This window comes from Aptenodytes patagonicus, chromosome 1 (genome assembly GCF_965638725.1).
Source record: "Aptenodytes patagonicus chromosome 1, bAptPat1.pri.cur, whole genome shotgun sequence".
In the NCBI taxonomy this organism is placed as follows: Eukaryota; Metazoa; Chordata; class Aves; order Sphenisciformes; family Spheniscidae; genus Aptenodytes; species Aptenodytes patagonicus.
This window is the reverse complement of record NC_134949.1, coordinates 52,114,368-52,138,295: the sequence shown is the minus strand read 5'-3', so window position 1 is coordinate 52,138,295 and position 23,928 is coordinate 52,114,368. Positions and strand designations below refer to the sequence as shown.

The 23,928-nt window shown below is 41.4% G+C and overlaps 1 protein-coding gene across 3 annotated transcripts; it reads left to right on the top strand.

The window, feature by feature from the left end:
- Positions 1-1,489: 1,489 nt before the first annotated feature.
- On the top strand, positions 1,490-23,821 carry USP44 (ubiquitin specific peptidase 44). 3 transcript variants are annotated; one of them, XM_076334915.1, is made up of 6 exons: positions 1,490-1,537; positions 7,347-8,861; positions 20,228-20,426; positions 20,904-21,012; positions 21,812-22,017; positions 22,400-23,821. In XM_076334915.1, exons 2-6 carry the CDS (start codon positions 7,428-7,430, stop codon positions 22,597-22,599), a joined length of 2,148 nt encoding a protein of 715 aa, XP_076191030.1. In that variant the 5' UTR covers positions 1,490-1,537; positions 7,347-7,427; the 3' UTR covers positions 22,600-23,821. The 3 variants fall into 3 exon arrangements, with proteins under 3 accessions (XP_076191030.1, XP_076191010.1, XP_076191020.1); XM_076334895.1 differs by lacking the exon at positions 1,490-1,537 and adding an exon at positions 1,830-1,863; XM_076334905.1 differs by lacking the exons at positions 1,490-1,537; positions 21,812-22,017; positions 22,400-23,821 and adding an exon at positions 1,830-1,863 and having other exon boundaries at positions 20,904-21,040.
- The last annotated feature ends 107 nt before the right edge of the window (positions 23,822-23,928 follow it).

Genomic DNA, 23,928 nt, shown 5'->3' with positions numbered 1-23,928 from the left:
AAGCCTGGTGAGTTTACTTTGTCCGTAGACTCTTTTTATGAGCTTCACCATGATAAAGTGACCCTGCAGAAAAATTGAATTGCGTCTCTTGGCCACATCCTGCTAACGCCATCTCAGCAGTCTCACTAGAAACAGCAAGAACTGGAAAGCACTACTGGAGGAGAACTGAGGCAACCGGGGCCTATAGATTTCAAGTTTTAAACGGAAACACATTTTCCATGATGACACAATTAGAAACACAGAAACAGATGTGCGAGATTTTGATGCCGTCATGAAAATATCCTGACGCATAATGGATCCAAAACGAGACGGGGGGATCTGAAGTGCTCGCACTCTGCATCAAACCACCGCTTGTTTATCATGGCTAAGAAGCAGCACACACACACCCACCCCCCCAACACATTCTGCAATTGCTAGCAGCACCATGCACAGTCTTTCTGGGCAGGATCATGTAAACCAAAAGCCAACCTGCTTCAGCATGGATGCAAAAAATGACATCAGCCCAGTCGGGAGGGAGTTTTCACCAGATACCTCTTGCCCCAAACACAGGCAGCCTGTGCACGGCTGCCCAGTACATCCCGGGGCAGAACAGAAGGCATGCACAAGTATAAGTTAACTCAATGCAGGACAAGCAGAACTGGAAAGCAGCTAAAAAGAGCTGGCTGCATTTCAGAAACTTTAGTTTTAAAAGGACCAGTGTAAAGATGCTTCAATTTTACAAAGTAGGACATCTGCAGGATGTGAGTTTACAAGTTTTTGCCAATTTAAGTTTCTGTAATGAAACCTGAGACTGAAAAAGTACTCGATAGATGGGTAACAGAGGCCTGATAAGAGCTGGTGGTTTTCTTGTGTGAGCTGCCTTGCATAAGTTTCCACAAGCAACACACACGGAGAGACATGAAGGAGTTTGAGATCCCCTATAAAGCGTGTTTGACCGTCATGTCTTGGCAGACAGACCCCAGGCCGTGGTGAGGCCAGAAATGGCTCCTGGCAGCACCTGCGAGCCCGGGGTGCCGCTGGGCGAGACCAGGGGCACAGCACTGTGCTTAGCCTGCCAGGGAAATGCAAACAGAGGTCTTACTCTAGCTGAACAAGCACGATGCCACCGAAGACCAAACACGAGTGAAATATAGGAAGGAAATTAAGAAAGAAACCCTCTGCGGGCAAGCCCGAGACCCGTCTTCTTCCCGGTTGGGTGCGGACTCGCCTCAAGGAAAACAGGTGCCCTGCGAGCACAGGCCGGGGGCAGAAGCAGCCCCTCGGGAAGCGGCTCCAAACGCACGCCCGCCTCAGCCCCGCGCTCTGCTGCCGTGTGAGAGCAGCGGCCCCGCCGTGCCTCCGCCGCTCCCCGCGCGGCTTCCTGCACCCGACCCCGCGGGACCGGCCCGCTTGGCCCGGCGACGGGCCGGCGGCGGGCGGGGGAGGCCGGGGGGGGGTGGGAGGAGACGTGGGAAGGACTTCGGTTGCCACTACAAATCTGGTGACAGACCCGCCGCGGGCACATGGTGATCGGCCCTTCCCGCCTCGCGCTCGGCAGGTGGGTGCGGGGCGGCGGCACGGCACGGCACGGCACGGCCCGGGCCGGGCGTGTGGGGAGGTTAGGGGGGTGCCTAGCGGCGCTCCCCCGCCGGCTCGACGCCGCTTGTTTCCCCGCGGGGCCCCCCCTGACGCCCGCTCCCCGCCCGTGGGCGGGCGGCCGCGGCTGAGGGGAGGCGGGCGCGGCGGGAACGGGGAACCCCGCGCCGGGCGGGGGGGTGGTGTGGGATGGGGGGCGGCCTCCGCGCGGCGCTGACGTCGCCGAGGGGCCGCTCCGAGGAGGCTACGGCTCGGGGCGCCCAAGATGGCGGCAGAGACGGGTGACGGGTGCGTGCGGGGGCGGCCGGCGGGAGCGGGACGGCGGCTCTGCGACCCCGCCGCTCGGGGGCGGCCGGCGGGAGCCCCGCAGGGGGCATGTGCCCGGCGGAGGGGAGCGGGGGGCGGGAGGCGGCGGCAGCCCTTCCCCTGGGGAAGGGGCGGTAGCGGCGCGGTGCCCGCGGAGGGGCACCTGAGGAGGGGGCGCTCGTTGTCGCGGGGGCGAGCCGGGCACGGCGTGGGGCCGGGGGAGCCGCCGGGGCGGGGGCGAGGGGGCTGTGGCCGTGCCAGCCGGGGAGGAGGCTCCGGGACCGTCCTCCCTCGCCGGCTGCGGGCAGGAGGCGTCCTGCCGCGTCCCCGCCGCGCTCGGTGTGTGTGTGTAGCTCTCCGGGCCCCTGCGTGGGACCCGGTCTCCTCACCCGAGCTGGAGGGATCGAAAAGGCGTCGAGGTGAGGGAGACCGGGGGGAGGAGAGGGTGGCGGCGAGCCGCGGGGCGGGCAGCAGCGCTGCCAGGCCAGCCGCTCGGGTTTCATACGTGCCGCTTGTTGTCGGCGAGAGGCGAAGAGTCGCGCCATGTCGCCGGGCGCTGGGAAGCGCTGGACCTTCCTACCGAAGCAGTCGTGGGCACGCTCGTACTCCGGCATCGAGCCATGGCTGTACTTATCTGGAGTGTCTTTACTTGTAATTGCTGTCAGAACAGGAGCCAGGCGTTGTCCGAGGAGCTGTCAGAGCAGTCAGAGATGCTCACTTTTCTAAATGGGAAGAACTGTCGAGTGTAAATCCAGACTAATAAGAAATGCTGTGTTTTTCATGCTCCTGTGAGAGTGCTTCAATCTGAACTATTTGTTTTCCTTGAACTCTCAACTGCAGGAAATGCGCGGTTATTTGCAATAAGAGACATTGAACGTAATCCCGTAGCGGTGTCTGGTGTCCTGGTGTAAATAGCTACTTTTAGGCAGCATACTGTATATACATTCCTTAGCTGGCGAAAAAAAGTTAAATGACGATCTGTATGGCTCCAAAGAAAGGCCGGGGGGGGCGGTTCTTGTCAAAGTCTGTACTGTTAAAAATCGGAAATCATTTACAAAATTTCTTTTTGAAGTGCTGCTTTGATTTTTAAGTCTTACTGTTATGTCTTCAGGACTGTAGTGCAGCTTGAAGTTACGCACATCAATCTTTTGTTGGGTTCTCTTTAAAAAAAAAAGGAAAAATGTTTAAGAAAGCAGTAAAGCAGTACATCTGCCTTCTAGTTAGCATACTTGTTATCTAAAACTTTCAGTTATTAAAGTACCCATGATTCCTGTTTTTTCAGATATTAAACAGGTACTCTGAACCTGACAAATCAGTTGGTAAACTGTCATCTGATTTAAAAGTCAGAATATTAATGGCACACACGAGCATGCACACACGAGCATGCACACCCACACACGTGTGTGTATATATGTTAGTAAAACTATGTACTGCATTTCTAGTCTAACACTTGAGATAGACTGATTTTTTTCATTTATGTGCCAAGCAATTAATTACGAAAATAGTGACTAAGTTTTCCTTTTGTTTATATTTAGAGTTACAATTTTAAAATTTGCCAGCTGCAAAGATGGATCTTAATTTCTTGTTTACATGGAACACAAATGGAAGAAAAACATTTTCTTGACTTCTAAGTTGTTGGGTTTTGATATCGAGTACTTTTCAGCTCATGAAAATGTACGTTTTGCCAGCCATTCTTTAGTGAAACTAAAGAAACGAGCACATCAATAATGTTAAAATATGGTTCAATGAAAAAAAAAAAAATCTTATTTTGTATATCTTTATTTCTTGCTTGTGAAACTTTGGCGCAAGAAAAGACTTTTGCATATCTCTATTTTCCCAGACAATGTTTTCAGTAGTGCTATTCTGTATGTTAGTACTTGTTATTTTGCTTACTACTTCAGCTCAGGTCTGTGCTAAGAACACAGCGGGGCTTGATCTCTGAAGTGCTGGTCAACTAATTCAAAGTTTCTTTGTGTGTGTGCACAGAACTGAACCTCGGGAGAGAAGAATGCAGAAACTAGCGCTGAATAACTTTCTTTAGGGAACTTTAACGTTGTGGCATTTGCTTGTACTATTTTATTCCAGCTGCAGCTTTCTAGTAGGCGTGGGAATGAATATGCAGTATTTCTTAGGTTTCTTCCACCATTATCTGTCACTTCACTCCTGTTTTTCCCTGCGCTATTCTGTCTTGCCAAGTCTTGGTTCTAAGGTAAAGTTTTAAAATTTTGTGACTTGGATGTAGTCTCAGTACTTAAGTGCTCCATGTCTTAAAACATTCATGCTGTCAGTGTGCTGCTTGACATTCAGCTGAGTTTTCTTGGTCTCAGTTTTGTACTTTTAGCTTTTTTGCAGTCTTTTCAGATATTTTTGTCTTTTGACCAAACTCTGCATTTTGATTTCTTCACATTTTCTTCAAAGAAAGACTTCTCCCATGCCAAGATGTTTCCTCCCCCTCCGCCCTTCCACCCCATCTCCTTTCTCCACACATCGACGTAGGTGGGAAAATGTCATGCTGGCTTGGTTGCTGGTGGGGGAGCTGGGGCTTTAGGTTTTTCTCTTCGAGGCGCTGATCTTGCGCTTTCGTAGAATTGTGTTGCTTTTGCATGAAGAGCTTGATTGTGCAACCCTGGTTTACACAGTGGTCGGCCTGAAATCAGTGGACTGCTTTTGTCCTCAGTCCAATATCTGCTTACACTGAGGTATGTAAGTAGTTTCATTCTTGATAATATTTTTAAAATGGAGAAAAACAAATTTTCTGGCCATATAATATTAAAAAGAAGGACATATAATATTAAAAAGAAGGAAAAACAAGGCACATTGTTTACACAGTGACTTTAACAAGACCAGAAAGGGTCGACCTGTCAGACTCCTCTGACTGACAGCATTGCTGTATGTGACAGCCCTGTGGGAAGGCAGGGTTTAGTGTTCTTTTCTGGCCTGCTGGAAAGGACCGTTACTAATATGTTATGCAGGAGAATCTGTTTCTGTTAGCCCAAAAACACAAAGATGAGTCTTGTCTCTTAAAATTCTGTCTACCATATTTAATTCTTGCAGCACACTTTACATAGGTATTACTTTAATATTCCAGGAAGAATCAACATACATAGCCCAACTCTGAAATTTGTGTGAATTTTATCAGTGTTAGAAAAGCTCAGCTTTGTTGGGGAAAATGGGTTGTCAGACTAGAGGAAGACATGGGATAGCACTAATGGTCTTATTTATAAAGACAGTATAAAAAGCAAACTTAGTATGTGTGACTATTTGTAAAAGAATCTCATTAGCAGCCTATGAATAGACTGCCTTTTAGAAGGAATGAATGTTATGGATGCTAGCAAGCTGAAAAAGTTCAGCAAGCCATTATTTTTGTGATCTGTTGACCATAGCACACAAGGGATCTCGACCTCCCGTAATACACTATGGCTGGTACTTAATCTGGGAATTACTGAATGGGTGCCCAGAGGTCATGGCGCCTGAAATTCTTCAGTGCAGTTAGTACAGACTGGAGACAACTCTTAAATAAATTGAATGAGAATGATTAATATGGACATGTAAAACTGTGTACACTTTATTAGTTTCACTACAGCTGGCTCAACCTTTTTTGTATTACAGAATAAGACCTACTCAACACATGCAATGCTGGATGCTGGCTATGTGCTTAGAGAGTTATTATAGCTCTTATGCTGGTATCTGTATTGTAACATTTTAAAAGGCACTAGCCATGGGCCATAACCAAACCAAAGCCATTTTTTGTTAAATCTTTAACTACAGTTTTTATCTAAGTACTGGATGAAAGTTAAAGCTTCTTTCCTATCCAGCTGCAACTTTTTACCTGTTTCCCTTCCTTAGTGGTGCCATGGCATTGTATGTTAGGGTTCCCTCAATCTAATGCTTATTCTAACCTAGACATCTGTTCTAAATTGAGTAACTTATTGTGTATTTCAGGACTGTAAAAATGGAGAAACATTGGCATATTCAAGGATAACAGCTGGAATATAATCTTTTGGATTCTATCCAGAGTTGTCTAAATCACTCAGTATTTTTGTAGCATGGTTTACTTATCTGCAAAACATAGAATTCTGGACCTTGGTATTGTACAGTCTAGGCCATGTCCACAGTATGCATGCATTTGTAATGGCATAACTTGCCTTGCTTGGCATAGCCTGGGTATTTGACAAACCCTTCGTACTCCTCAGATGAATTAACCGTTTCATCTGGCAAGTACTGCGCATAATAATACTGGTGCTGTGTGCTATTTAGCCCTTCTAGTCAGTGACATCGTGGGCACAAACACCTCAGATCAAATATAATCACTTCCTGACGCATCATTTGTCTCTAGATGGTATCTCTTAACTAGAGATAGTCGAAAGGAAGATGTTAAAAGCATAAAGATGAATCACTGTCTAATTTTTGTTAGTCAGAGCCTGCCTGTTTGTTTTAGGTAAATGTACCTTATAGAAGAAAGCAAATACAGCAGCTTTGAACAAATACATGCTACCACATAAATTTATTAAAGGATGTAAGCCAGTGCTAGCCAAATTTTTAAATTGTTTTTTTGAAGACATGGGTTAGAAAGATCCGTTCAAAATGCAGTTTTTTATAAAGTTTGCAGCAACTGAGGTAGATCTGATGGTATTTCTGTCTTATGAAGAAATCAAGTTCTGCTTTTCCAGGTCACTCTTTTTCTTTCAGAGGTGTTAGGATGACATGTTAAAATGTACTTATTGAAGGTACTTTATTGTAGAAAGCACTGGTATAATGGGCTTGCGTGAGCACAGAGGTGCAGTGATTTAATTAAAGGTGTGGTTTAATTAAGGGTTGGAGTTGTATAAAGCCTCATTTGTCTGAACTGTTGGCACTGTGTAAACATAATAAATTTAAGTGAACTTTGCACTTCTGCACCTGCATGCTTAGGGATAGAATTAATAGGAGCATTTTGGAATCACAGAATCGCAATGGTTTGGGTTGGAAGGGACCTTCAAAGATCATGTAGTCCAAGCCCCCTGCCATGGGCAGGGACATCTTCCACTAGATGAGATTGCTCAAAGCCCCATCCAGCCTGGCCTTGAACACTTCCAATGATGGGGCATCCACAGCTTCTCTGGGCAACATGTCCCATTTTAAGTTGTGTTTGTATCCAAACTCTATAACAGTGTCTTTTAACTAAATCAGTGCTCCTTTGAAAAAAACAGGTCCAATCTAAAGTGTAGCTGGTATGCTTCAGTCCTGAGCCAGAAGGTACTGGGAATATAAACAGTGGTATTCAGACCATTTAGTCTGAACATTGAACTGCTGTTGGTGATGTTGATTTGGGCTCCACATGGCTTACTGCCTTTGTATGTTTGGTGGGACTTCATTGGGTAGAGATCATGTTCCTAACCTCAAGTATGAGTTTGTTATACTGACACCCGTAGAAGTGCTACAATTGGGTGTGTATGAACTGTAACTTAGAACTTTTTTTTTTTTAGTTGCAGACTGAAATATCATGGACAGAAAATAGTTTGGATGATGTGTTTTGCCAGCGTATCTCTGCAATTTCAGTTTTAACAATGGATAAGTGTAAGCACATAGGACGTCTGCGACTGGCCCAAGATCACTCCATTCTGAATCCTCAGAAATGGCATTGCATGGACTGCAATACTACCGAATCTGTGTGGGCGTGCCTCAGCTGCTCACATGTGGCATGTGGAAGGTACATTGAAGAACATGCACTAAAGCACTTTCAGGAGAGCAGTCACCCAGTGGCATTGGAAGTAAATGAGCTGTATGTTTTCTGTTATCTCTGTGATGATTATGTTCTTAATGATAATGCAACTGGTGATTTAAAACTGTTGCGAAGTACATTAAGTGCAATCAAGAGTCAAAACTATGAGTGCACTACTCGAAGTGGGAGGACTTTGCGTTCTATGGGTGCAAGTGATGATTCTTACCTTTCACATGGTGGTGCCCAAGCCTTGCTTCGAAATGAAGATCGCATGTTCACAGCTCTCTGGCACCGACGGCATGCATTCCTGGGCAAAATATTCAGATCATGGCTTGAGTTGACACCTACTGGAAAGAAGATTTTGGAAGAAGAAAGGCGTCGGGAAGAAGCAGAGGAAAGAAAGGACAAAGCTAGGAAGAGAAGACAAGAACGAAAGCGTGAATTGAAAGCAGAGATGGAAAAGATGCCTCCAAGAAAGAGCAGTCGTTTACAAAATCAGATTAGAATGTCCTCAGAAACAGCACCCTGCCTGCAAAAACCATCACAGAACATGGAATCTGTGGCAGAGCTGAAAAAAACTTATACCTCAGATGAAGTAAGATTGAAAAAAATAAGTGACTCTCCAATTAAACGAAGGCCCACGGTGACTCCTGGGGTAACAGGACTAAGAAACCTGGGAAATACGTGCTATATGAACTCTATCCTGCAGGTATTAAGTCACTTACCTATTTTTCGAGAATGCTTTTTAAAGCTTGATCTCAACCAAACTCAGGAACTGCTGGCAACAGCAACCAATGGTAAAACCAGATCTTCATCTAAACACTTGTCAATAGCTGCCTCAACATTACATGTGAATGAGAACCAAGAGAAGGTAAAGGGTTCATCTTCTGTGAGGCGGCCCAGTGTATCCTCTGGATTAAGTGGAGGAGCATCAAAAAGTAGAAATATGGAACTTATTCAGCCCAGGGAGCCCAGTTCAAAGCATATTTCTCTCTGTCATGAGCTGCATACTCTGTTCCAAGTTATGTGGTCTGGCAAATGGGCACTGGTGTCTCCTTTTGCCATGCTTCATTCTGTGTGGAGACTAATTCCAGCCTTCAGAGGATATGCCCAACAAGATGCTCAGGAATTTCTCTGTGAACTTTTGGATAAAGTGCAGCAGGAACTGGAGACTACAGGGACCAGATACCCAGCTCTCATTCCTGCTTCTCAAAGAAAACTTATAAAACAGGTTTTGAATGTGGTTAACAACATTTTTCATGGACAGCTATTGAGTCAGGTATGTTTTATAATTTTTTTTTTTTTAAGGCGTGTAGTGATTTGTAGTTACAGATTTATACTGGTCAGTGATGGGCATACTTCAAGGGTTAATACATTTATAACTACTGAGGAGGGATGGGGAGGATGTAATGCACGCTATTTCAGAAGAAAGGTCATTTGGCTACTCCTAAAACTTTCAATAGAAGAGTCACCTGATAAACATAAAAGTGTTAAATTTGGTATTTTAAAGCACACCTTTGCAACTACTGAGAAATATCTGACTTTGCTGTTAAGCTGCAACTAATTTGCAGGAATAGAGAATTTACAATTTTAAGCATCTAGCTTATCGTTATAGTGATACTAGATAAAAAGTGTTAAGAAAGGTGTTAATCTCATCTAAGTGGAAACTGATTAGGTAATGGATGCCAAGCAGGGAATTATTTTGGTAAATAGCTTGAATTTGAGATTCATTACTACAGAGTAATTGCCTGTCATGATGCTATGTACAGGAATACTACCGACATACTGTTACGACACAAAGATATAGAAGGCTCTGTCAACACAGGAACCAAATTTGTGGGGTGGAGGCAACGGTTGTTCTCCTTTTTTCTGCCCGACTACTCTCCTTTTTTCTTCTTCTTCTCCTCGGCTTCCTGTTAAGTACTTCAATGTGTCCACTTACTATTAGGCGTATCCCAACTGTGTGCATGTACAAACATCTGAGAAATGACTGAACAAACAAATGCTGGGTTCTGTTGAATTAATCTAAAAACTAACCACATTGCAGCAGGAACAGAGGTTGAGAAAGTCTTGGCCCCCTGGAATTGGTCTTTAGTATGCACGCACGTTACTGAGGGGAGTGCAGAAGCATTTAATGGATATGTTGTGTAAAGGAGTAGAGGTTTAACACAAATTAACAAAAATGTGGATGTTCCGATTATTCTGACTATTTGATTGATGGTTTAATGTTTTAGTATGTGAAGCTAGAAATCCAAGTGGTTTTTGACTAAAGTAGGATTGTTTACTGCTATGATATCTGTAAACTTTACAATAAGATAACAGGACTTTTAAAATTAGGATTATTTGTAGCATATGTTAACTTTTAAGTCATCTTAGGTTTTGCGTAACTACTAGAAGCTGTTATATCTACTAATAAAACCAGATCATCCTCTACCTTCCATTTGGCCCAGTGTAAGAACATTTCTGTTGGCATGCTTCCTTTCCTCAGGGTAGTTAACATATCTTTTATCAGGGTTGTGCTAATATAAGTGTCTAGTATATTATGTCATTAAAGCTTTCTATTTGAAAATCACATTCCTCTCCAAAATAGTAACTTTGTTAGTAAAACAAAGTAATTGCTTAAGTACACTGACAAGGTTCGGTTGCATTTCAAGCCTTCTAACGGCACTAATTTTTTGGAAGAATTTTCAAGGCTCTGAAGACACTAGGCGTTATTTCAGCAGTACCACTTCTTTTACATGTTTTTAGCTTTGTTATGTGAAGAGGCTTGTGACTAGAAACCCTCCCACCTTCCTGAAACCAGGCAGGGGAATAGTGAGAACTCACTCAAGTGTCATTGAGTAAGACTGAAAGGGAATTAAACAGTTTTGAGCTATCCTGTGACTTCTGTGACTGCAACACACAGCTCTTTTACTGCAGCTGGTCAATGTCTGTGTGCAAAATACAGCCTTGATGAACTTCAGAATGCCTCAAGTGAGAGGAACAAGGAAGAGAGTATTCAGGCTGTTACCTGTAGTAATTTCTCCCTGGCTCATTAGGCAGTTCCCACAGACAGTGTCCAACACTTCACCTCCTAACGTTCCCTTTGTCTTCTGCCACTCCTTTGTTCCAGTTTAGTCTTCACTAGCACTTTTGAACATGATAAATATTAAAAGCAAAAGGTAACCCCTGAAGATTTACATTTCCTCCTTGATAAAATTTATTCAGGTCATCTTAATGATTCAGACCCTGGTGTTCGCATATGGAAGGATGAGCTTTAAAAACTCTATTAGGCAATTACTTTCCTCTCCTCAATAAGGTTCCTGCATCATGATTTCGCTAGGCGTTTGTCAGAACTGGCACAAACTGCTATAATGAAGTTAACAAAAAGGCATAAAAACATCCATGCAGGCTGAAGAAAAATATCAAAGACTTCTTGCTATATCACCACATCTTTGACAATGTTAGCTCTTAAAAGCAAGGAGTGTATGCTTTGTCCTTGTGTGCTTAACTTTACCTACAAGCTGTAACAGTATTACAATTTCTCTTTAGAAGATAGTTGGAGCCATAGCCTGCTGCATTTATTAAAAGTAGGATGGGATTTTAGTCTAGGGTGTTTTATGAACTACATCTTAATTCAGTGAATAAGGGGAACTGAGAAGCTTGTTTCTGTGCAGCAGTTGCCTTCTGGTTTAGGATCAATAAAAAGTTATTATATTTACTATCCCTTTGTGCTGAAAATATTAGTTAAAGATATTTGATTCTGTGAGATGCTCAAGTGCAGTGAAGTCAATCTTCTTGACCTTCAAACCTCAGGAATACTATGAACTACTCTTGGTATAGTACACAGAGGATCACTTACAATGCAGATAAGCTGTATATTTACTTAGGTTTCACATTACTTTCACATGTGCAATAAAACATTTTCCCTGGTCTTCTAGCTGTTCTATTTTAACTTGAAGGGAAGTCATAATCCTGAGTTTGCCATCAGTCTGTTGCTATTGAAATGGCTGCCTGGTTCAGCATGGCAACTGAATTTAGAATATAAGATTAAGAAAGGAGAAAATTGGGTGTGTGAGATTTTATGCATATTACTTTTTGATAACTAGAAAAAGCTTTAGGTGATGTCAAAACAATTGCACCTTTTATATGAGTTAGTTGTTTTTGTTTTGTTATGTTCTCAGCTGATTCAAAGCAAATCTTCCTCATCTACTACTTGAAATCTTTTAGTATTTTATGGAGTACTAAACTAGGTAATAAGTACTCCAGGAATCGCATGAGTGGATTGCCTCTTGACTTCTTTTTTTTTTTTTTTTTAATTTATTCCAATGTCCTTTTTAGGTTTACAGCTTCTTACTCTGCAGTACAGATGGTGAAACTTCAATACCCAATACATCTAAGAGAAGTAAAGATAGGATATATAGCTACAAAACCCTTCCCCTCTATTCTTTCCTTTTTCACATGCTAGTCTTCCTCCAGTGATTGCCTGGAGAAAGTTGTGCTATAGCACTTACTGGGCAAAGGAGTCTGTATCTTGTAAACCTAATCTTTCAGAGGCAGATCTGCTGGAACAGTGGCTCATCCCTCTCAGCCCAACTGGGACTGTAAGCAGATGCCAATATGTCTATTAAAATCCCAGTTGTTTTCAGTCCCTCAGTGCTTGTACTCTTGTGGAAGGTACCCACTGCCTCCTGTCCTCGATCCTTCAGTGGGAAAGGAGAAAATACTGCACTATGAAGTTATGTGCCAGTGGTAAACTGACCCATACTGATCCACAGATCTTTGAAGTATACTTCAAGAGCTCAAGCAGGTTGGCTACTGTCTCTCTCAAGAGTTCTTTGGCTTGTGTTTTTTTAAATGGTCCCAGCTAAATGGCACAGTATGTAACAGTTTTTAAAGTATCGTTATTTCAAACTTTGTCCATATTAAGCAAGGAAGTGGGCAGGTACATTTTTAAAAATCCAGAAATTGAAATAGCAGATTTTAGCTTCCAAAGTAAATGTATATTTTCAGCACTGCTTTGGGAAAATTGTGTCCCACATGTCCACAGAAATCATACTAGCAGAAACTCTGGTGTGTGTAGTTATACCAGTATTAAAATTTTTGTCAGGATGGTTTATACCCGGGGGGGGGGGAGGGAGAAAGGGAAACTAGTATGAAGTATTTGTGAAAGCTGATCTAGACAATCTAGCTGATCTAGAAAGCTAGCCTAGCAGATCTAGGAAATTTGCAGGTATTTATGCTGGCAAAATCTTATGTGTAGACACAGCTTTTACCTCTTGAACTTCAGCTTTTTAACTAAATTGGTTTACCCTTAAGATAGCGTTGAGTACACAGGTTTTGATTGCTTGGAAGTTAGAGGGCCATTTTAGATCGTATTTTTGAAGACTTTAATATTCACAGAAAGTCTGCGTCAAGACTATCAAGACACCAAAAATGGTGAAAGAATAAAAATGTGTTTCTGATATGGCTGATTTGGATGCACTCTTGACATTGGAGTATAGCACATATACATCCCAAATGAATTGCCCAATATAATTGTCCCCCAGTTCAACCCACATAGTACGAAGCTTTCTGGAACTAAGAAGTGGTAGTTACTAAGGAAAAGAGATACTGGATGTTTCATATATCTTGTGCTTTTTGGCCACTACGTTGGCAAAACTTCTACCACTGTATTGGTAAAACCTTAAAAACTTCCTGAAGTTCAAAATAAGCCTCTTGTCATGAGAATTACCAGGAAAAAACGACTTTTCTGTAAGCCAGACAGGATGATTCTAAATATTTTTACCTACTCTTAAATAATGCCAAAATAATAATTCAGATTACTGAATTTTTTAGTATTTTTAATTTTGTGTGTGAAGAGATGTAAAAGTATACTTGAGTCTAATAATAACAAAATAACTTGTCAAAATAGTCACTAAAGATCAAATTATTATTTTAGAAAACTTTTTTGTTACCACACATTGTGTGTCTTCCCTCAGTTGCTCAGCTTTCATTCTTCATTTTTATGGTAACTTCCTGACAGTTAAGTTCACGTGCTCTTGTGCACATGCACATGCACACACAGAATTGTTGAGGTTGGAAAGGACCTCTGGAAATCATCTTGTCCAACTCTGCTCAAAACAGGGTCAACTAGAACAGGTTGCTCAGGGCTGTGTGCAGCAGGTTTTCAGTAGCACCAAGGATGGAGACACCACAACCTCTCTGGGCAGCTTGTGCCAGCGCTAGACCATCCTCACGGTAAAAACAGTTTCTTCTTCTGTCTAAATGGAACCTCCTGTGTTTCAGTTTGTGCCCGTTTCCTCTTGTCCTGTCACTGGGCACCACTGAGAAGAGCCTGTCTCGGTCTTCTTTCCTCCTCCCATCAGGTGTTTACACACAAGGGTAAAATCCACCCTGAGCTTCCCTTCTCCAGGCTGAACGCTCCCAGCCCTCTCAGCCTCTCCTCATATGTCTCATGCTCCAGGCCCTTTCATCACCTTCCTGGCCCTTTGCAGGACTGACTCCAGTAAGTCCATATCTTGTACTGGGAAATGCAGCACTGGAGCCAGCCCTCCAGCTGTGTCTCACCAGGGCTGAGTTAGGGGGGAAGGATCACCTCCCTCGACCTGCTGGCGATGCTCTGCCTAATGCAGCCCCGCAGGCTGTTGGCCTGCTTTGCCATAAGGGCACGTCGCTGGCTCGTGGTCAGCTTGTCCCCCAGGTCCTTGCCTGGGGAGCTGCTTCCCAGCCTGTACTGGTGCCTAGGCTTATTCCTGCCCAGGCGCAGGACATGGCATTTCCCTTTGTTGAACTGCATGAGGTTCCTGTTGGCCCATTTCCCCAGCCTGTCCCGCTCCCTCTGGGTGGCAGCAAGACCCTCTGGTGTATCAGCCACTCTGCCTAGATTTGTGTCATCTGCAAACTTGCTGAGAGTTTAAAAGAATTGGCTCCAGTATCCACCCCTGGGGTACACCACTAGTGGTTGGGCTCCAGCAGCATTTCATGCCACTGACCACAACCCATTAAACCTGGCAGGTCATTCCGTTTTCAGTCCACCTCACTGTCCATTTATCTAGCCTGCACTTCATTTTTTTCTGTGAGAACGTTATGGGATACGGTGTTGAAAGCCTCACTGAAGTCAAGATAAACAACATCCACTGTTTTCCACTCATCCACTGGTTATCTGTTTCAATCATCTCATTGTAGGAATGAGCATTATTTTCCCATCATAAATCCATGGTGACTGCTCCCAATCATCGTCTTATTCTTAATACCTTTGGAAATGGTTTCCAGGTTTGCTCCATCAGCCTTCCCACAGATCAAGGATGCTGACTGGCTTGTAGTTCCCCAGATCCTCCTCCTCGAAGATAGGCGTGTCACTTGCTTTCTTCGTGTCCTCCCCTGATTGCCAGGACCTTTCAAAGATGAAGAATGGCCTTGCAACATCATCAGCCAGCTCCCTCTATTCTTACACTTTAATCAGCGATAGCTTCTAATTCAAGGCAAGCAGACGGAGAAGGGCAATCAGTATTTTCTGTGGCTAAAAAAGACCCAGTAAGGGAGGGGAAAAATAAGGTTTGTGCTGATTTATGTGAAAGCTGCTTGGGTACCTAATTCAAGGAAGAAAATTAATGTTGAATTATGAATGTAGTGTTTTACTGAACTGACGCATGTTGCAAAGCAGTAAGTAGTTGTTGATGATTTCTTTATAGAGTGCTGTTGGGTAAATTCAATTTTAATGTAAGTGATCAAAGAAATACCTAGCCAATGTCATTTTAACATCTTTTTGGAGTGGTGAGGAACCCTTTAGAAACTATTTGGGGTGGTTTTTGAAAGTCTTGTGGGGATTCCACTGCTTTTGAATCTGGTGCCTTAGGTAAAGCTCTTTGCCTAGATTTCTGTCACAGCAACACCAAACACAGCAGTGAAAGTGAAGAGCAGTGGGTGTGCTGATTGAGTAACAAGTTTCCTCTACAGCAAAGTTGTGATTAGTTACCGTTTCTTCTTAGGACAAACCTATCTTGGGCTGTGAGGTTTTTTCCCAATAATTCACCATTTATTATAGCAATGCCTAGTAAGAACTAGCTTTTGGTATCTCTAGGCATACTTAAAAAAACACCCAAACGGTTTGATTACTTACTGATCATGTTTAAGATGGAATCTGAGCAAAATGCCTCCCCCAGGCCCCTCTCAGCATGGCAGAGTAACAGTGTGCAGTGCTCAGAGAAATGAATATGCCAAGACCCAGCGAGTGAAGTACGTTCTAACCAATGTAGTATATAAACTATGTTTAAAATTTTAAAAGGCAATGCCTCTCCTTGCGAGTCTTGCTCCATTTACTTGCTCAACTGGTGTATTTCAGGACAGATTGGCTGAGAGAAGGGCAAATATGCAATCTTTGGGTTGTTTGAAGCCCTTCAGTTTTGGGTAGTATGCTGTGATTTAAAGTTTGGGGGAGAATGCTGATGGTGACTCCTTGCAGTGCTGAGTATTAAGTCTCCCACTGAATAGACTCTTAAAAACTATGAGAACTTTAGATAGGTAATAGGAGGATTTGCACTTAAACCTATCCATGACCTGTATACTGATTTCTATATTCTGGTATTAGTCTCTGTGCTTTTATGTGTAGCCTGAATCGCAAAATGGTTGTCAAGTTGCTTTCCAACTAGATGAGGGTGACATTTTAAGTTAATCTATAGGAGGCCTTTGAATCACAGACCATGGTTTGCTGTGGTTATGCTTATGTCATTCTGTTAAATAGATACAGATCATTTTGATGATGCTGTATGCTCATCACTCCAAAGTTTAGGGTTTTTTATAACTGAAGAAATAGAGTATGGACTGTCATGTGGAATTCGATATTATAGCAGTATCCTAGAAATCCCCTTCTACTTTGATTACTTTGCTGTGGAAAAATTCAATTACTACTCTTTGTATATATGTCTCATGTAGTGAAAACTTAAGTAGTAGTGAAAGCACAAAAATGGGACTGGCCATCTTACTGTTCTTAAAAAAAACAAAAAAAAATTACAGCAGAGATGGTAACAGTTGTCTTTCTTCCATGCAAGTGCAGGGAACGTAGGCAAAACAGTTGATGATGGCTTCTTCTGCAGCAATATGTTAACTACTCTCTTTGGCTGCATTTAGGCTGAATGCCATCTGGGGCAGTGGCTGTCCATCAAATTATTGTGGGCACAATGATGCTTGTCTGAGTGGCCTCCATGCTTAGCTTGAATCAAGCAATTTGATCCAGCTCTTTTCAGTCTGGCCTTTGGCCCATGGTTGAATACTGAGCTTTAACCAAACAATTGTGTATAGTACCCATGTTTCAAGGCATGAGAGGGTGGTCAGGGCAGAACGTAAGGTAGAGTTTTCAGACTAGCTAAAACCAGTAATTTACTTTCTTTGCTCTAATGTAAACTTCTCAAGTAGCTTGTTACAAATGACAGCATTAAGGCTTGTTAAAATAGCAATTATGGAATATAATGAGGAGGTGAAATCAAACTCTGAATTTGCAAAATACAGTCATAAAAAGATACACGTCACTAACCAGATTGCTAGAGCAGGCTCACTTCCCTGTTGCTGTCATGCATACTCATACCATAAAAAGTTACATCGGACAGATACAGAAAGTTTTTGCCAGCCCTTTGAGTTCATGTTTGGGGTTTTTTTGTTTTGTTTCGTATAAAACCCTCACATCTTGTTCAGCCAACTTTGAGCAGTTTATACAATTTCAGTGCTTTTCATGAGAAAAGAAAATCTGGGTTGTACTGTGTGAATGGTAGTGGAGTAAAGGAGTCCCATTTAGGACAGAAAGAGATGCAGTGGGAGTGTTGTGAAGCCCGTGCTGATGGACAGGCCAGTGCAGATGGATTCCACAGAAGGGTAGGGATCCTCCTACTTGTTGAGTAATCCAGTTTGTAAGCTCAGGCCTGGCTAAGAAAAATACTTCCAACCTTTGTTTCAGCCCTGACTTACCTCTCATTTACCATTGAGTGAGAGTGCGTACAGGAGCAGTTGGCGCACTGTGGCTGATATGGTTGGGTGTATGCTTTGGTGTATGCTTAGCTGAATATGTCAGGTTACTTGGCTGTTGGCAAGTACACAAATCCCAGATAACTCTGAAGAGTTTAACTCTGCTGCAGCCTCATGGTGAGGAGGAGTCTTGCATTTGAGGAAATAAGTGCAGCTCTGTATCAGTACAGGATTTTGTCAACACAGATCAGTTTTGCTCACAGTTGCATGATGAGATGAGAAGCGGCACTACTGCATCAGTTTATCTTTTTTGGTTTTTTGAGAGGCAAAAATTGGAAGCTGGATTGATTATTTCTTTTTCTTTGGGATAGTACTTATTATCTAGTTGGGAAAGAGGATCTTAAAATAACCTAGACTGTTAACATTACACACTAAATGTAAAACTGCAGAACTTGTTAAAATGATCTGTACTGAGTTCATGTATGTACTTCATCCTGAGCCCGTTAATCTTCAGTGTGCATTCATGTGCAACAAATTCTTAAGTAACTCGTGAATTAAATAAACTTTTGGCCCCAACAAAATCACCTATTTGTACAGCAGAAATCTATTAGTCATTCTGTGTTTATGCTGGAGCTAGCCTGAACTGTGGCCAAACATACCATTTTGTCTCCAAGTCTAGATTCCAGCTCTGAATTACTAATAGTTTGTGGCTTTGAAACGTTGCCAGATGTTAGCACTTACAAAAGAAGCTCCTGTCAGGGTAAATTAAAACAGAAGATTCTCCTGTTTTCTGCCATGTAAGTTCGAAGTTTTGTTTTCTAGGAACAAGGCAGTGGTGTTTTCTTCTTAGAACTTAAAGCAGCTAACAGCTTTCCTAACTCCACTGCTAAACATGTATGCTGGTACACAAATACATGTGCTCATTAGGTAGCTAATGCATAGATCGTGTATAAGCTGTTGTAGCTAATGAATGCCTTAAATAATTACAAGAACACCTAGGAGGAAGGTACCCTAAGGTGACAGATCTGTCCTTATATAAATGATCACGAAATAACAGACAAAGCAGGGTGAATTACATAACAGCAAACCTTCAGAGGAAAATAAAGGAGCTCTTGAACAAAACTGAGTGTATTTTTACACTTGTGTAGGCTTACTAACCTAACTGAAGAGAACTACACTGAATTTATGTAGAACAGCAACACAAAGGCGTGCCTGTGAAATAACAATATTTGGATCCCTCGTGAATTTTCATTCCTTTATTACTACGTCTTTGTATTAGTTGTTCCAAACAACTTGTGGTATTTTCCTAAATAGGAAGCATGCTTATAGAGATTTGGCAATTATTTACCCTTGTGGTGCAACTTCAGGAGATATTTGATATTCCATTTACTGTAAAACATGAATGGTGGTGTCTCGTCACACCTAGCTGTTATTCTGAGCTGATAAATAACAGTATCTTGACAGTCGGTCCTATATGAAAATTTTTAGTTCCTTTAATCTTTTTGGTGGGAAAGTTTAATTGTTGGGGAAGGGGGTGGGAACATGTTGGATGCTTATGGAAGTTCTGTCAAAGCTATCTTTCTGAGCCCAATTAAAATTCAACTTACTTTCAGAAGGTGTCTTTTCTAGAGCAGTGAGGTTAGAGCTGCTTGAGTTGGCAGTCAACTGCAACTTATAAGCCAATAAATACATTAATAGTAGAAAATTCAGATAATTACTCTTCAGGATTGTGTTGTACTTTGTTGCATTCAGCATACCAAGGTGAGCATATCTTTAGTGTCACACACACACACACACTTGACACTTGAGTTTATGAACTATGCTTGTTACAGTCTAAATGGAGTTTCACTACTGCATAGGTTCAGCTGCTAATAGAAGTTACTCATCTACATGGATCATAGAAGGGTGGAGGTCCTTTGGAGGAAGACTCAAATAATGTGACACTCTTCTATAAACAGCCTGAGCTGGCTTTTAGAAGACTGCATTACAGATCAACACCTAATGTGTTGCCATTCCAGCATAGAACAGCTACTGCTTTTAACTTACTTTCTTAAACAGTGCATGTTATCATAAATTAATTGTCCCCTGCTGTATTATCTGCATTTTCCAGGTTGACTCATTTCACTTCTTGACATTTTATTTATGTTGTCTTAACTGCTTGTCCTTTCCCTAGTGTGACGATGGATCCACTTACTGAAAGAAGAAATAAATTATTTTTACCTGTTAATTTTTCTTTGAAGAAGTGTGCTTCCTAATCCAGGCTTCCCTGGAAGACTTACAAAGTAAGAAGGATATGACTTTAAAATCCCCAGCTGTTGTTGTTTTTGTTTTTGTTTTTTTTTAAATTAACCTAACCTATAGTTTCTCTCTTTCATGTAAATTTTTCTTTTGGAGTGTTTCTTTTTGGAGAAAAGACTCCCAAGACTCCACCAGCTGCTTCCTCTCGGACAGTCCCAGACAGACCATTTTGACACTGCTTTTGATTCTCAGTAAAAACATACGAACACTTACCTATTTGTGATAGTAGTATTGGACATGCTGCTTCAGAGAAAAGAAATTAGGTGTATCATTTCTTTTGTTAAATGACTGTCTTGTCTTTGGTTGCATCAGTTATCTCTAGGTTGGTTTTTTTTTTAGAGCTATGTTATGGTACACTTTTAGCAAAGTAAGTTTTTGAGTGTTAGCAACTGGTGAAATACTGTTTTACAGGTTACATGTCTTGCCTGTGATAATAAATCAAATACCATAGAACCTTTCTGGGACCTGTCCCTGGAGTTTCCTGAGAGGTATCACTGCAACGGCAAGGAGATGTCATCTCAGTATCCATGTCTGCTGACAGAAATGCTGGCCAAGTTTACAGAAACTGAAGCTTTGGAAGGAAAGATATATGCATGTGATCAGTGCAACAGTGAGTAAAGGCTGTATGTACTCATGCATACGTTCTCCCTGTAAAATAGAAAGTAAACTGACTGTGAAAGCATTGAAGGAAAATGCTAAAAGTCTTAAAAGTATGTTGCAAACACAGTCCTGGTGTGGTCACTTGACAGCTATTGCTCACCATCTAGAAGATAGAATTGTTGAAAGGATGTTTTAAAGTGTGATGCTTCTGTTAGATAAAGTCTGATCACACACTAATGGGGATTCTGATACTCCCAGCTGGAGAACCCATCAGCTTTCTAAATTAAGGTGACTAACCTAAGTGACCACAAGTATTTATACTTGTATCATAAAATAATCCTTGCAAAATGGCTCTCGGAGTGTATCCTTTTTAAGGAGCCACATCCAGTAGCTATTTAGGTCCACACAAATTTGGTGGATAAATCTTAGACTGAAATACAAGGCTGTTATCAAGATATGTATTGTGTAACTGTGTGTTTGGCCTCAGCAAAACGAAGGAAGTTTTCTTCTAAACCAGTTATACTCACAGAAGCTCAGAAGCAGCTTATGGTGTGTCGACTACCTCAGGTTCTCAGATTACACCTTAAACGGTTTAGGTAAGTAGTACCACAACAGACAATACCACAACAATGCAGTCCTGCTCTTCCATTGTTTGGGATCAATGTTCTTCAGCATCAGTTTCATTTCCCTTTACTAGTATGATGAGAAATAGTTATTAGAAACTTCTTTTTCTTGTTTAATTTAAACATCAGTAAGATACGCTGTAAATAGGGAATTGACCTTTTGGATTCCAACTGCTTGCTACTTTAATACCAAAATTGTTTCATCCTTTTCAGTCAAAACCTACTAACCTTACTGTGAACTCTGTTGGTAAAAATTAATCTTGTGTTATCCTCAGGTAGAGTATGCTCATATTCAACTAATGTACAAACAGAGATTGTACTCAGTGGAAGTCTTACATAACCTTCATATAACCAAATACATTAATGCATTAGCCTGAGAGTAAGGAAGTGGAGACTGCATCTCTGTGAACTCTTAGTACATGCATTAGTACCGAGTCTGTCCCGAATACAAAGGAAACTGAAAATGAGATAGAAGAAATTAGAAATACCAATGAGAGATAATACGTGGGAACTACTTCCCACTCACCATTACACAGATCTTAAGATGGGTATTTCAGAAGATGAGAATAGTAGGTAGCATAGATGCATTTTAAAAGGCCTTGAAATAAAGGAGAAGTGAAAGAGGAAGCCTAGAAAAAAAGTGTGCAAATTAGGATTTATTTTGTGCACAAAGACAATAGTGAAGATAACACTTGTTATGTTAAAACATAACTCAGAATGCTGTGTTCTTTCTTTGAAAAAATGTAAGTTTTCATTTGACTTAACTTCCCAGGTGGTCAGGACGCAATCATCGTGAGAAGATTGGCGTACACGTTAATTTTGATCAAATGCTGAACATGGAGCCTTATTGCTGCAGAGAATCCCTCAAGTCCCTCCTACCTGACTGCTTTATCTACGACTTGTCTGCTGTGGTAATGCATCACGGGAAAGGATTTGGCTCAGGGCACTACACTGCCTACTGCTACAATTCAGAAGGAGGTAGGAACCAGCTGTGAAATAAGGAGCGTGGGAGAAAGGGACATTCATAATTCTAAACTGATAAGCTTACTGTCTTTTCTCAAACGCAAAAGGGAGTCATTTGTAGCTGAACTGCCTGGAATGAGAATTGCAGTTCTGGAGACCAAAACAGTTCAATTTTTGTATTGGCTTGTTAAACGTGTTCTAGCTATAGTGTCTCATAAATCTGAGGAAGCTAAGCTGGGCTTTTAAAATGTAGAGGCAAATACACTAGATCAACTGAAACAGCGTACTATTTCTACACAACTTGTTAAATGGGACTCATTAATTAATTATTAAATACAATGCAATTACCTCAGATCAGTGTCCTGATGACTTTTTTTGGTGTATTTCTTCACTGCAGGATTTTGGGTACACTGCAATGATTCGAAACTCAACATGTGCACTATGGAAGAAGTCTGCAAGGCTCAAGCTTATATTTTGTTTTACAGCCAACGACTTACTCAGGCAAACGGACATGGTAAAATACCATGTCCTAGCACAGCTGAAAGTCAGCAGCACACAGAATTAGCTGACTGTTCCATGGACAACAGTAGCAGCTAATCCAAAGCCAGTTAACTGTGCGTATGGTAAAAGTTTGAATTGTCATAACTATGTATTTTTAAATGAAATGGAAGTACAGTATTGTACTTTTTTACTTTGAATCTGTGTACAATGTTTATATACTTTTGTATTAGTTAAAGTACTCTTTACGATTGTTAGTAAAAGTTTTTATTGACAGTAAGTAACTTTCTAAGTACATAGAATTTCAATACAGCTATTTTTTTAAGAAAAAGATTGCTATTTGCATTTAACTCTTACCTCAGGCTGTTTTTTTAAGCTGGTTTTGTATTTTGATAATCTTTTTGAATTGGTTTAGAAAAATGACTTTCAATGGGCAACTGATGTTTCTCTGGTTAATTTTCTATATATGCTTTGTGTACATTTTATAGTATAGTTCTAATGATATCATGATTCTTACTGTCTGCAGGAATTGCTACTAGGTCTTAGAATATTAACATTCACCAGCAAGGAACGTTTTACATGTCAGATAGTAACTGAACTTTTTGTAGGAATCTTTCTGTATATTCTTTATGACTTAAAGTGAAGTTATTTTACAAGCTTCAAAGGAGCCTTCAGGGGAGCTACACTAAAGATACATTGATAGAATTTCTTAAAATCTGAAATCAAGGAAATGGAGCTTGTACTTATTTTCACGTAAGTATGTAAGAGGAGCATTTAATAGCACAACAATGTATCTTTACCAACAGTTCCATGTTTTAGCCTTAACAAGCCTTACAACTCAAGTGCCAAATTCAGAGTACTAACTTTGACAACCAGGGGCTTTTTATTCCACTAACTTGAAAAGCTTTCTTAAAAAAAACACAACAAAACCACACTCACCCACCCCACTGTCATTGCTACAGGAATGTTAGCACCCTCTTTCTTGCGTTGGACAAGCTTAAATTGTAGCAAGCGTTGGCTGTTTCAGTAATCTCTAACACAAACCACTGAAAAGAAGCTGTAAAACTTGTATGAAAGCATTTTCAATCTGACTGGTTTCATTAGCTACAACTGCTGTACCTTCTCCACGGTCCTACCACTAGCATTAACAGAACTGTGCATTGAGGAGAATCTAACAAGCAGGAATTATCAGTCTTTCTCCACATACAGTAGTTAATGCCAAGTAAATTTTAATTGTGAAGTTACCTTGCATAAGTCCTATGCAAATTGTTACCTCATCTTCTGCAAAGTTTATACCTCAATAAAACGCCTTGATGTGGACAGAAAACCATGCGTGTACTGGAATTAGTTCCTACATTATCATTACAATCTTTTTTTTTAAATTATTTTTAAACTTTTTCTAACATAGGTTAAGGCATTAACTATAAG